At 35.3% G+C, this 13,005-nt stretch overlaps 1 protein-coding gene across 8 annotated transcripts in view; it reads left to right on the top strand.

Annotated features, from left to right (window-relative positions):
- Window positions 1-13,005, top strand: part of CCNK (cyclin K) — a 39,662-nt gene that overhangs the window by 22,106 nt on the left and 4,551 nt on the right. For 7 of the 8 annotated variants that reach the window (XM_072630268.1, XM_072630275.1, XM_072630269.1 and 4 more), the window contains 5 exons: window positions 1,047-1,104; window positions 1,898-2,067; window positions 2,474-2,745; window positions 6,167-6,200; window positions 7,762-7,833. In XM_072630268.1, the coding sequence (XP_072486369.1) occupies window positions 1,047-1,104; window positions 1,898-2,067; window positions 2,474-2,745; window positions 6,167-6,200; window positions 7,762-7,833 (606 nt within the window). The remainder of the gene's footprint in view (window positions 1-1,046; window positions 1,105-1,897; window positions 2,068-2,473; window positions 2,746-6,166; window positions 6,201-7,761; window positions 7,834-13,005) is intronic. The other variant, XM_072630276.1, reaches the window with a different exon arrangement.

Raw genomic sequence — 13,005 nt, 5'->3', positions numbered from 1 at the left:
GTTCCAGGTGAGCAAAAAAAACAAAAACAAAAACAAAACAAGGAAACAGACCCTGCCCTCAAGGAACTTATTTTCTAGCGAGGGAGACAAAATGCAAACAGCTGAGTTCGTGCAAGACATAGGCTGAATTGGAGGCAGTGCCAGAAGGAAGGAACTAACATTGAAAAGGACCAGGAAAGGCTTCTCACAAAAGGTGGGATTTGAGCTGAGACTTGAAGGTGGCAGAGACAAGTAAGCAGAGCATCTCAAGCATGGGGTGTGTACTCGGTAACAAGCCACTGAGTTAGGAGACAGAGGATAGTACGCTGCTAGATAAGGAGAGGAAAGTGTAAGAAGACTGGAAAGGTAGAGAACGGATCAGGTTGTGCACGGGTCTTAAAAACCAAACAGAATTTTATAATTTGATCTTGTAGGTAATAGGCAACCACTGAACTTTCCTGAGAAATAAACATCATGAGACCTGTGCTTTTAGTTAGATAATTTCATCAGGTGACAAGAGGATGGACTAAATTGGGGAGAGATAGAAGTAGCCCTATATTAAAAATGAGACTTTTGGAAGACAGGTCTTCTAACTGGAAATCCATTGCTCTTTCTGCTGCATCATATAAATGAAATTTGTTTCTGTTTGATGGTAAGGCTAGAGGAAGATTATGTCCGCCTCCACATATGACAATTGCTCTGTAAAATTTTTGATAGTACCTTGAATTTACAGAGGCTCCATTTCTTTCATAAACTTCACTGAAGATTTTTTAGTGGCAGGGAAAATGGGAAAAGAGTCCACAATAATTACATTACGTAAGTACATTAATCTTCCACAAGGTTTTTTTTTTTAATATGTTCAGCATGGTAAGAAGAAAAGATGAAATCATAAATAGGAATTGGTGCTATTTAAATTTTTAATTATTCCTTGCCTGTCTAGCAGTTAGGGATTTTTTGAATATGCTATTCCCTATTTGAACAATATTTCACTTCTTTTGAGACACTCACTGAGCACTTAGAACTTTTTTCCCCATATTTTTATTAACTTATTCCTTTTCTTTTATTAGGTGACAAAAATAAAATTCAAAAATTGGTTCAAATGGCATGGACATTTGTAAATGACAGGTAAATTTTACGAGTATATTTTAAAATGTGGAACATGTGATATATAGTCTTAAATTTTGAATAATTGGTTTGTCATCTAGAACTACATATTTAAGAACTCTTAGCAACTAGATCATTCTTGATAGTGGTTTTAGAGCAAAGGTTCTTAACTTGACTCTCATAAAGCAGGGGATCCATGACACTAAATAGATTAAAAACTCTTGTTTCAGAGCCATGGTAGGTTAAAAACTCACTCTTTTTACCTTTTCATAAAAGGACATTTTTATAAATGTTAGCTTTTCTTTATTATAATTATTTAAAGTTGTATATGTTGATAAATTTAGGAAGCTAAAACATAGCTCTAAAATCAAGATTTTTTCCCTCTTTTGCTTATCTCACTTTCCGTAATTTTTGCATTTTACTTATCTTGGTTTTAAATTCATTTTAGTAAGACAACATGAATCCTAGCTCTTCTGTAGTGGTGGGGGGACTGGTTTATGTACTATTACATATGCTGTCAGACATAGTTGCTATATTGCTTGGTTTTGATGAGTGACTTTTTAATCATTATCACAAGGACTGACTAAATGATGAATTATGATGGTGATGGATTAGGGGTAGATTTGGAAATGAATGCAATGTAAAAATAGTTCATTGATAAAGATAAGATAAAAATGTTTAAAAAAAATTTACATGAATATAATTGCTTCTAAGTGGTTACGCAAGTTTTACCACTGGAGGTGTCCTGTGAACTTTGAATATATTTAGGTGACTTAACTGCATTTAAAATGGTTCTTTTTCTTTATTATTCTAGCTTGTGTACTACATTATCACTGCAATGGGAACCTGAAATCATAGCAGTAGCAGTCATGTATTTGGCAGGCCGTTTATGCAAATTTGAAATACAGGAATGGACATCAAAACCAATGTACAGGAGATGGTGGGAACAGTTTGTTCAAGATGTACCTGTTGATGTACTAGAAGGTACTGTGAACTTGGTCTCAAACTTGACAAAACCTTACCTTTTTTTTTTAAAAGGCTTAAGTTGAATTAGCCTTATTTTCATCTCTTTCCCTTTCTGTCTTTTTCACACACACACACACACACACACACACACACACACACACACACACACACACCCATGTGCATATACATTTCTCCTGTGAACTTAAAAGGGAGCAAGAACTAGATAATGTTAGAACTGGAAGGATTCCTTACCTCCCTGTACGTGGACGGTAGTATGTAGGGTTGAGAAGAAAATGAAATCCATAATTGTTAAAAGGCACTCGAAAAGAAATGGTCTAGATTTTATAGCTTTTAAAAAAATAAATATTATATCTTTATTTGAGATATCAGTTTAAGATGAACTTAATCTTTGTACTTTATTTAGACATTTGCCACCAGATCCTGGATCTCTATTCACAAGGAAAACAGCAGATGCCTCATCATACTCCTCATCAGTTGCAGCAACCACCATCTCTTCAGTCAACACCTCAAGTGCCCTCAGTACAACAGTCACAGCAGTCTCAAAGTTCTGAACAGTCACAGCCACAACAGAAAGAGTCCCAGCAGACAGCACAGCAGCAGCAACAGCAGCAAGCACAACAGTCTAAGAAACCCTCTCCTCAGCCTAGCCCTCCCAGGCAGGTTAAACGATCAGTGGTAAGTTTTTCTGGATATTGTGGAAATGGAGAAATCCTTTCGCCTTTTCTATTCCCCCAGATCCATCTTTGTTGCCATTTAAAATTTTTAATGTATACTAAAATGATGGTGACAGTCTTAAAATCATTATCTTACTTGATGTTAATTTAGGGACCTAAAGCTAATGGGTGAGTAGATATTAGGATTATAGACGTAAGAGTTGTAAGGAACCTTAAAAGCTATATAGTCCAAGCCTCTCATTTTATAGATGAGTAAACTGAAACCCAGAAAGGTTAGGTAACTTACTCAAGGTCACATAGATAGTGAGAGAGGTAGGACTTGAACCCGACTTCCTGAGCCTTTGTTCCTTCCATTGTGAAAGAGCACTTAACCATTCAAAATTCATTCAGGTTTACCTGCCCAGACAGATTACTTAATTCCTAGAGTAATGACTAATATGAATGAAGAAACATTGTCATTATTCTTTAAGAAATCCAGAAGAGAGAAAGATGCCAAAACACTAGATAGTATTATTGAGTCTGTTTTCAGAATTGAGGAGAAATGGGAACAGTCCTGAAAACTGTGGGTTCTAGTATCTTTAAATGGATAATAAAATAAAGCTTATGAGCATTTACAAGAGATATGATTGCTAGAAAGTAACATGAGAATAAGCCATTCATATTAAAACAAACCTATTTCTTTTGAGAATTTCCAGTCGGAGTGATCAAATTTAGGTTCCGTATAGTTTATGTTTGTATTCCAGCAAGCCATTTGACAGTCTCTTAGGGCAGTTTTGTGGACAGAATGGAAAAATGTAATTGAATACTAGAAGAGTTAGATGGATTGAAGAACAATCCCAAACATACCAGATGACAAAGCATACTGATATTATCCTGGAAGAAATCGCTACTCTCAAATCATCATTATGTACTTTGTCTTATCCAGCATTTATTCTCCTTTACTAAGAACATCACCTTATTTTGAGAAGGAAAACTTTTTTGTAGAACCAAGGAATATGAAAGATGTAAAGGATCTTAGCATCTGCACCTCTTTATTACTACACAGAAACTAATAAGTTGTCTCTTACTATAATAATTATTATATTTTAATGTAATTAACTATAATAACTAATCAGTTACCATTTTTGTTTCCTCTGTAATGCTTAGGATAATACCTATAATTTCCAACATTTATTGAAGGTAGGAGAGTAAAGGAAAAGAGAGGAAGATAATAAGAATAGTGCTATGTGCCAGGAACTGTGCAAAGCACTTTATGAATATTATCTTGTTAGATCCTCACAAAGATAGATCTTGTCATCCCCATTTTTCAGTTGAGGAAACTGAGGCAGATCAACTAAATGACTCAGGGTCACACAGCTATTAAGTGTCTGAGGTTGTATTTGAACTCAGGCCTCACTGACTGAGTTCAGCGCTCTTATCTATTTATCTCTTTTCTGCTGTACCATCTAATTTCCTCAAATTCAATTTTAATCAGTTAAGTGATTAAATATTAAAATACCAGAAGCATACTTACCAAATTTTCCAGTGACATGAACCCATCCAAAAGGTTGTATAGGCTGAAAATTACAGGATAAAATAAAATTTTCTCCATTTAATTCTGATCTTATTGTAGATATTCCTTCCATTGATTCAGTATGCAATTTATTCATACCTGCCCATCCTATGTGACTTCATGACTATGTCCTTCCATAAGTTCTCCACTAAGGCCTCAACAGTATGTTCACATTCTGTTGACATTTTGAAGATAACTAGTGAAGCATATGAACTGTCCGTTAGTTATCTTTCCCTTCATACTTAACAGGGATAAATGAAGAGTCGTGCATTTTTTATTTCACAGAAAAACAACCACCACCACAAAATGTGCTAGCTTCTGCTGAGAACATTCTTAAGCATAAAATTGACACATAATAATAATAACAGTAAGATTGTTGAAGTAAAAGATAAATGTCCACAATTTAATCAGAGATGTAGTAAATTCTAAAAGTTGGAAGGGACTGTAGGTCTGATCTAGTCTCAATCCCTTAATTTTCTATGTGATAACAGGCCCTGAGAGAGATTAAATAACTTAAAATCAGGTCATACTCCCTTCAGTTTTTCATTCTGAAAATAACTACCCCAAAATCAGTATTTATAGTTAGATATTTAAAAATAAATATTAATACTTTATTTTTACATCTACACTTCTCAGTGTTCTTCCTTCTCTGAGAACTGTCGCTTATAACAAAAAATTTAAAAGAAAAGAAAAAATCAGCTTACCAAAGCTAGCCAACATGTCAAAGTTTAACATTTTCAGGGCTCCACGTTTTTAGTCCCCACCTCTCTACAAAGAAATCAGAGGAAGTGCCTCCTCATATCTCTTCTTTAGAATCAGGCTTGTATTCCTGTAGTGTTTGGTTTTCCCATTGAGTCTGAGAAAAAAAATGTGATATGACAGCTGTTTTCCATGGCTATTTTAGAGATTAAAAGTTCCAATACCAATCCTTTTACAGGTTATAATACGGGAAAAAGTAAACATTACACAGGTGATACTTACCATGTTTCTTCTTTATAGCTGATATACTTGCGATCAGACTTACTGAATTTATAAAGCTAGAGAAACTGACCACTCACCTACAATTTTTACATTTTTGTGGCTAGTTTAAGCAAACGTTTTCTCCTGTTACTTGTAAAGGTACTTCCTGAATTGGGAAGAAGGATGGACTAAAGAATTAATGCCTTTTACATGATACCGTATGGTTTAATGAGTGCTTTATTTATTTATTGCATTCTTGTGAGAATGTTGGCAAGTATTATCCCTGTTGTGCAGATGAGAAAAATGAGACTCAGAGAAGTTAAATGATTTGATCAGAGCTGAAACTCAAACCCAAGTCTCCTAACTTCAAGAGCCATATTTTTTCCACTGTGCCCTACTGTATTTGCTTGTCTTCAGAAGTCCCTACCAGATTTTCTGACACTTAATTCATCATACTAATTCAAAAAATGGTAGTAGCATTTACCTTCCAGTGTAGAAATCTGTGTAATTTGATATTTAAAATATTTCCTTAAATCTATTTAATGTAGCTTCTAAAATAATCACTAGTGAAGTAAATATCATTGAACATCATATAGGTAAGTATATTGGATGAGAGTTGAGCAAAATTTTGTTCTTTCATGTAAAAATTTGGTCTGATATCCAAATTGAGATGGAAGAATGAAATAAGAAAGAACATACTGTTATCTGCTAGAATCCATCATCAACCAGATGTTGGTCTTACACAGTAGGTTTTTCCAGTAGACTAGTCTGGGGGAAAGAATGTATCTGTGATCTTATCTCTGTGGTTTTGATTTTGTTTACTACCACCTTGCTAGTAAGAATTAAATCCTTTTTTCCCTTATCCATAAGCCAGGGTCTTAATTAACATTTAAAAACTTTGTTTTATTAGGTTGTTTCTCCTAAGGAAGACAACAAGACAGCAGGTAATCTTATTTGTTATAATATTTATTTTTAGTTTAATCATAACGCCTATGTCCCAAATATATTGCTTCTTTTAGAAAACATTTTTTCCTTCCAGGACAGCAGTAGCCCTAAACTTTGAGTACAGGCAGCCTGAAGTTGTTTCTTTTTCCCTTTTTTGCATTCTCCTAATGAAGACACATAATAAGAAGAGCACCAGGGCTCTGTAATGGGGGACAGCTAGTAATAAACTAGCTAATAAAAGTCACATTAAAAATGCTTAAATATTTTTGTACCCAAATTTTTTGTGTGTGAACTCCATTTCATTAACTAAGGAAAGACAGGTTAAGGGCTTCAAAGTATTAAAAGTGAGCCACCCAAATATCAGAGATAGGGTGAATTAGGAAAGTAGGATTTATATACAATAAATAGTATTGCTTAACAAAATTGTGTAGCAATCCTCCCTTTGTGAGCTCAACAGGCCAGGCCTTTTATTAGACTCTTGATTCCAGCTCTTAATTTCTTTAGGGTATGAAATTTTTGTTAAGAGTTCATAGAGGAATCTCTAAAGTTATGAAAAGACTGAAAAGTGTTTGAAGTAATTTATTCCACTTTGTCACGGAATGAAGTGCTCCATAATGAGTAAAAATTGGAGAGAGTTGTACTCCTTTTGCCTTCAGAACTATTTAAAATTTTTGATATGTGGGTTGAAAATCTTTCTAAAATAAATAATATGCTTCTTAACAGTCATAAATAAGGCTATTAAAACTTACCTTGGTGACACAAGGTCATCATTATTAAGTAACCATAGACTTTTCACTGTATAATAACTAGTACACGTACACTGATATTGTCAGGGCAGTTAAAGCAGAACTACTCTCTCTTATACTAAACGGCCTGGACCACTGTGCTTTTTTTAATTCTTGATCCTACTTTTTCTGTCTCTTCCCTTGCTGAGAATAATTGTTTCTTGCTATTATCAGTGTGCCTGTCTCTCAGATACCATCTTCCATCCCTCCCTTCCACATTGTTTTGATATGTTGTGACTTGAAAATAAAATATTGTTGAATGCACTGTGGCATAAATAAGAGTAATTTGGTTCTGAGTGAGACCTTTGAGGAGGAGTTCTCCTTTGAACAGAAATGTATTAGCTTTAGTTGAATGGACTTTGAAATTTCTTTTGACTGTTTAGGGCCTTATTTACTTCCCTAGTCTCAGCTGTGTGCCAGATAGTTGAGGTTTCTTTATAAGTGAACTGTGGATCTTTTTGAAGTGTTAATGATACATCCCAAAAATTACTTGAAGAGTTTTTCTCAAGTAGTTTTATTTGTGATTTTTTTCATCTCAGCTAAAATTAAAAAATAGCGGTTGGAAGAAAATTAGAACTTTTTGACAAGAAGTAATTTGTCCTTTTAACCAAAAGATAATGTAAAGTGGTTTAAATGGATCCTTTCTAAAGTTTCCTTGCAAGCCATATATGGTTACTTTTCAGTTATTTTTCCTAAAAGCCCAGATCAGTATAAAAAATTTTTTTTTTCTCATGCAGAAGTATGGGTGGCTTTTTAATACAGTTTTTCTTTTTAGAACCACCACCATCTAAAATCCCCAAAATTGAGACCACACACCCACCAATACTACCTGTACATCCACCTCCAGGTAAGTTTCCCTTTGAGATTAGCTCATTGGCAACCAGGTTTTTTCTTTATCTTGTTAAGAAAGATTCAGACAGATTGGTTACTGTGGAGAGAGTACTGGATTTGGAATCAAAGGACCTGGGTTCAAATCCCACCTTTTTCACTACCTATAAGATCCTGAGCAAGTCTCTTATTCTCTTTAGGTTCCTATTTCATCTTTAAAATGAGATTGGATTAAATAGCCTCTGTGGTTACCTCCAGCTCTAAATTTATGAATATTTGAGTCATTGTGGATCAGAAAAAGGAAAGGGATAGTAATTACCATTTAATTTCCTTAAAATTATTTTCAAGGACAATTGTAATGAAAACCACCCCATAGGTGAAGTTACAAGTTAGAATAATCTTTTAGTTCTTATTGATGGGCTTGCCTAGTAACTGTGTAGAATACAAAGCCTTACAGTAATATTAACCACCAATCTACTCTTCAAGTTCTCCCATTCTGAAATTTCAGACAACAATGAATTGAGTATTGTAAATTTTAAAGAGAAATCCTTATAGAACTTATGACCCATTTTTCCAAGTCAGTACAAAGTAGCGGTAATTTTTAGACTTCTTTATTAGGGAAACTTCTTACTCAGCATTGAGGTAATATTAGATGCATTGCTAAACTTGGGACAGAAATCTGTATAGTTTTTTTTAAAAGACAATTGGAGCCATATTGATGCTGGAGAAGAATCATTGCAACGCTAAACTTTTTTCTGTGCATGTCTGAGAAAACTCTTAATTTTGTAATGACACTCACTACTTCCACCTCCTGTGTTGCATAGTTCATCTGTGCATTTGTACAGTGCCTGTTTCATATAGTGTGTGTTTAAAATTTACATCGGCTATGTAATAGCCGTGCTTCTAATTTATCCCACTGGGGCTTGTAATCACTTCTTGGAAGCAGAATCACTTATTTTTTTTACTTGTATATTCCCATGGTTACTCTAATATAAGTTAACTTATGATTTTAAAAAATAATCTCCACAGTCGAGAAAGAAGTATCAATTGTGTATCCACTATGTGCTTAAATTTGAATTACAGGGACCATGAAAGAAGGTTAAGACATAGTCCATGGACTTATATTCTAGTTAAAAAGATGTAACCAATGTTAATTGTGGTGTGAACTATAAATGCTAATGGATTTCAAAGAAAAGTACCTAGTATGTGCTGTAGTCATCAGAAAAAATTTAATGGAGAACATAATACCTCATCTGGGCCTTGGAACATCAGTAGAACCTGGATAGTTAGAAGGGAGAGTGCATTCTTCGGTGGCGAATAGAATGTGCAAATGTGTGAAGACTAAAGCAGAGGTATGTGTTAGGAAGTATATGGAAATAGAATAGAAATTTAAGAGTAGAGGGTAACCTTGAAAGAGATCTAGACCAATCTCCTTCTAAGAAGAGGAGTGTCATCTATATCAGGACCCCTGACAAGTGATCTGTCAGTCTTTAAATTGTTCTTTGTAAAAGGCCAGCTTTAGATAGTAAAGCCAGGATGTGAACAATCTTGGAAGGTAAACAACAGGAAGGAAAACATGGTATACTTCATTTGGTAAAAAATAGAAGTGAGTTTCCTCGTTGAAAGAAATATAACAGTCTGATCCAACCCATGGTGTTATCCCAACATATTTTCTACAACATACCTAGCAAGTGGTCATCTTGCTTCAATTTTGAAATTTAAGGGGGAAACCCACTACCTCCCTAGGGAAGCCTTTTCCACTTTTCAGTAATTCTTGTTGTTAAGTTTTTCCTGACATCAGGCTCATGTTCATACCTTCTCAGTTGCCCAGGGTTGTTCTCTCTGCAGCCAAGCAGAACAAGTCTAATCCCTCTTCCACATGACTAATACTTGAAGATATCATATTAAGTATTAATAGGTATTTAATAGTAATAATAATATTTTTTAATAATACTAAGTATTTCCTTCAGGCTAACCATCCCTAGCTCTTCAAACATTCCTCAGAAGGTATTACCCTTTATCATACTGTTTGCCTATTTCTGATATTTTATATTCTATCAGTTTCTAAACTATGGCACCCCTGATTGAACATGACATGATCTGATTGTGGCAGAGTATAATGAGAAGTTTCCAGAGCCTGGAAACTATGCCTCTTAAGGTGACTTAAGATCATGGCAGCTATTTGGGGCTTCCATAGATTATTGTGCCTACTCTGTGCCAAGAGCTGTTCCAGGTACTGGGTATATAATAACAAAAAATAATGAAAATAATCTGCCCCCAAGTAGTTAACACTCTTTTAGAATGTACATGCACTTACATAAGTAAATATAGAAAAAATACAGGGTAGTTAGGGAGGTCACTAGGAATCAGGAGTAGCAGGAAAGACTTCTGATGATGAAAGAAGGATTTGGTGGTTAGAAAGGGAATGCATTCTAGGTCTGGAGGACAGCAAGCACACATAGTGACAGGAAATGTAATGTTGTGTGAATAACAGAAAATCGATTTGATTGGATTGGAAATTACAAGAAGGGGAAATAATTAGTCTGGAAAGATAAATTGGGACCAAGTTGTGAAGATTTTTAACCAAACAGAGGGCTTTATATTGTATCTAGTCAATAAGGAGCCTCTGGAATTTGAGTACTATTGTAACATCATCAGATCTGCACTTAAGGAAAACGAGTGGAGAATGGAGCAGAGTGGTGAGGAAACTTGAAAATGGGAAGCCAGGGTCTGAACTAAGGTTGTAACTATACAAGTACAACAGAAAGGAAGAGTCAGATGAGAGGGATTTTGGGGAGCTAGAAAGAGCAAGATGTAGAAACTAATTGGATATGTGGAATGAGGAGCTGAGACTAACCCTGAAGTTACAAATGTTGCAGACTAGAAAAATGGGGCCATGGTGATCGTTAGACCATGGGAGCAGTTACTGAGGTTAGCACGAGATAGTGTGTAAAGAGGAAAGTGAAGAGGTTCCAAGACAAAACCTTTTGATACACCTGCAGTTAGGGATCAAAATATAAATGATGAGTGTGGTGTTATTTTTAACCACTCGAAGAGGATATGGTTTGCAGAAGGAGAGAGTGATTATCAGTGTGAAATGCTGTGGAGAGGTCAAGAATGATTGAGAAAATACCATAGATTAGTCCATCAAGATAATTAGTAATTTTGGAGAGAACAGTTTCATTTGAGTTATGTCAGAAGCCAGACCACAAAGACTTAAGGAGAGAGGAAGTAGAGGTAATCAGTGTAAACATTTTTTTCTAGCCGTTTGACTGAGAAGGGAAGAGGGATGATAGCATGAGAGGATCTTGTGAAGATACTTGGTTTTGTTTTGCTTTCCTTTGCTTTGTTTTATTTTATTTTTAAGATGGGTTGCACTTCAGCCTGTTCAAAGGCAGTAGGGAAGGAGCCATTATATAGAAGGAAGTTGAAGATAGGGAAGGGAGGTTGCAATCTGCTGGGGAAAGTGGAGGGGGTTGGTTGGAATTATTCAAAGACATGAAGATGGGCTGGAATACTGGAAGAGAAGAGGGCATTTTATGCAGCCTGATGCGTCAGCACACATTTTGTGTTTCTTCCTAATATTGGATGGAAAGTGAGCCCTCTATACACTCTACAAATAGATGTACTTCAGTGACTCCATCATCCCATTCATGTTTATACTCCTAATGATGTAGGTAGCAAGCCACCCTATCCCTTCTCATCCTATATAACTCATTCATGTCATTGTATGTCTCCTTATTCACGTCCCCTTCCAAGGGGAACCCATTCAGTGAGGTGGAGGCTGTATTCTAGGTCTTGTAATATGATAACACTTGACTAGGATATAGTCTCACCTATATGAGACCTTTTACACCTTAGTAAAGATGTGCTGTTTATACATGCCATATATTTTACTCACAATTTTGATTCTTGAGAGAGGGAGAGACAGATAGCAATTGTCTATCCAGTTGAATATCAGTGTCTTGGCATTAGTTCTTCTTTGTCCATTGGCAGGGGAATTGTTAGGCCAGACTTATTTTAGTTATCATGTACTCTTATGTTACGGAACTTGATGACATGCTGATTGCATTTGCATTTAGGAGCACATGGAGGGCCTTATCCTCTACAGAGACTTCCTATTCCATTTGAACTGTGTGTTATATATCCACCATCGCAGTGAGAGACATGAGAAAGCTTATGTGGCTTCTTTGATAATCAGGATTGTTGAATAATTGTGCCTTGTTTAGTTTTCTTGAGATTTGAATTTATGGATGGAAAGATTTGTTGGAGGAAAGTCTCTTAAGTATGTATTTTGCTCAGCCAAATCTTATGCTTTCAAATGACTGACAGTGAACACAGTGTAGTTTTGTATTCACTGTACATCTTAAGTCAGTTGTTACACTGAAGATAAAGTCTATAGTAAAATATTACTTGTGAAAATCTGCCTGATTTCTTCTCTTATTTTCTTTAGATACCTCTGATTCTTGCATAGATCATTCCTTGAGAGATTTTTCTAGAAATGGGAAAATAGGCAGATAGAGTGTTGATACTTATCTATGTTCTCTTGATCCTTTTTTTTTTTCCAGTAAGAAATATTACCTGCTCTTAAGTGCCCTCAAAATCATGTTACCTGCAACATGGGTTTCCTCTGCATTTCTTTTTCTAGCCCAGCTGCTTCACCTCTTTTTGCCACCTTTAGCACCATTTCTATTTTCTTACATGGCATATCTAGGGACTGAGCTATCCAGAGTCCAAATTCAGTGGTCCAACTTAAATTGATACATATGTTACAGAAATTGGCGTGATACGTTGTGATATATCTCACACCGTGCTTTCTTCCATCTCATTTTTCCCTTCACCATTTCTTGCTGTTTTAGGAGGTGATATTGCTTATAATTTTCTGTCTTCCTCTGGAATAATTTGTAGAACAGTTAATACTATACAATTAGACAGTCCTTGTACATCTCTCACTCATAGGTCAAGATCAGGACGTTTTTGAGTTTCTGAGCTCCCTTGTCCTCATTCTCATTGTTTACATCAATCAGTGTTTTTTTATAAAGGATGGTGAATAGTCTTTGGTTCTCTTTATTCATATTCCATTTTTCAGCATCAGTAACTTGTTTGAATAGGTCACCTTACAGATATTGGTGAGTAAACCTGTGTTACACTGAAGGGATTGTATGTGCAGTAAGATGACCCAATCTCTTTA

The sequence above is a fragment of the Notamacropus eugenii genome, chromosome 1 (genome assembly GCF_028372415.1).
Source record: "Notamacropus eugenii isolate mMacEug1 chromosome 1, mMacEug1.pri_v2, whole genome shotgun sequence".
Taxonomy (NCBI): Eukaryota; Metazoa; Chordata; class Mammalia; order Diprotodontia; family Macropodidae; genus Notamacropus; species Notamacropus eugenii.
This window is presented reverse-complemented; position numbering and strand designations above follow the sequence as displayed.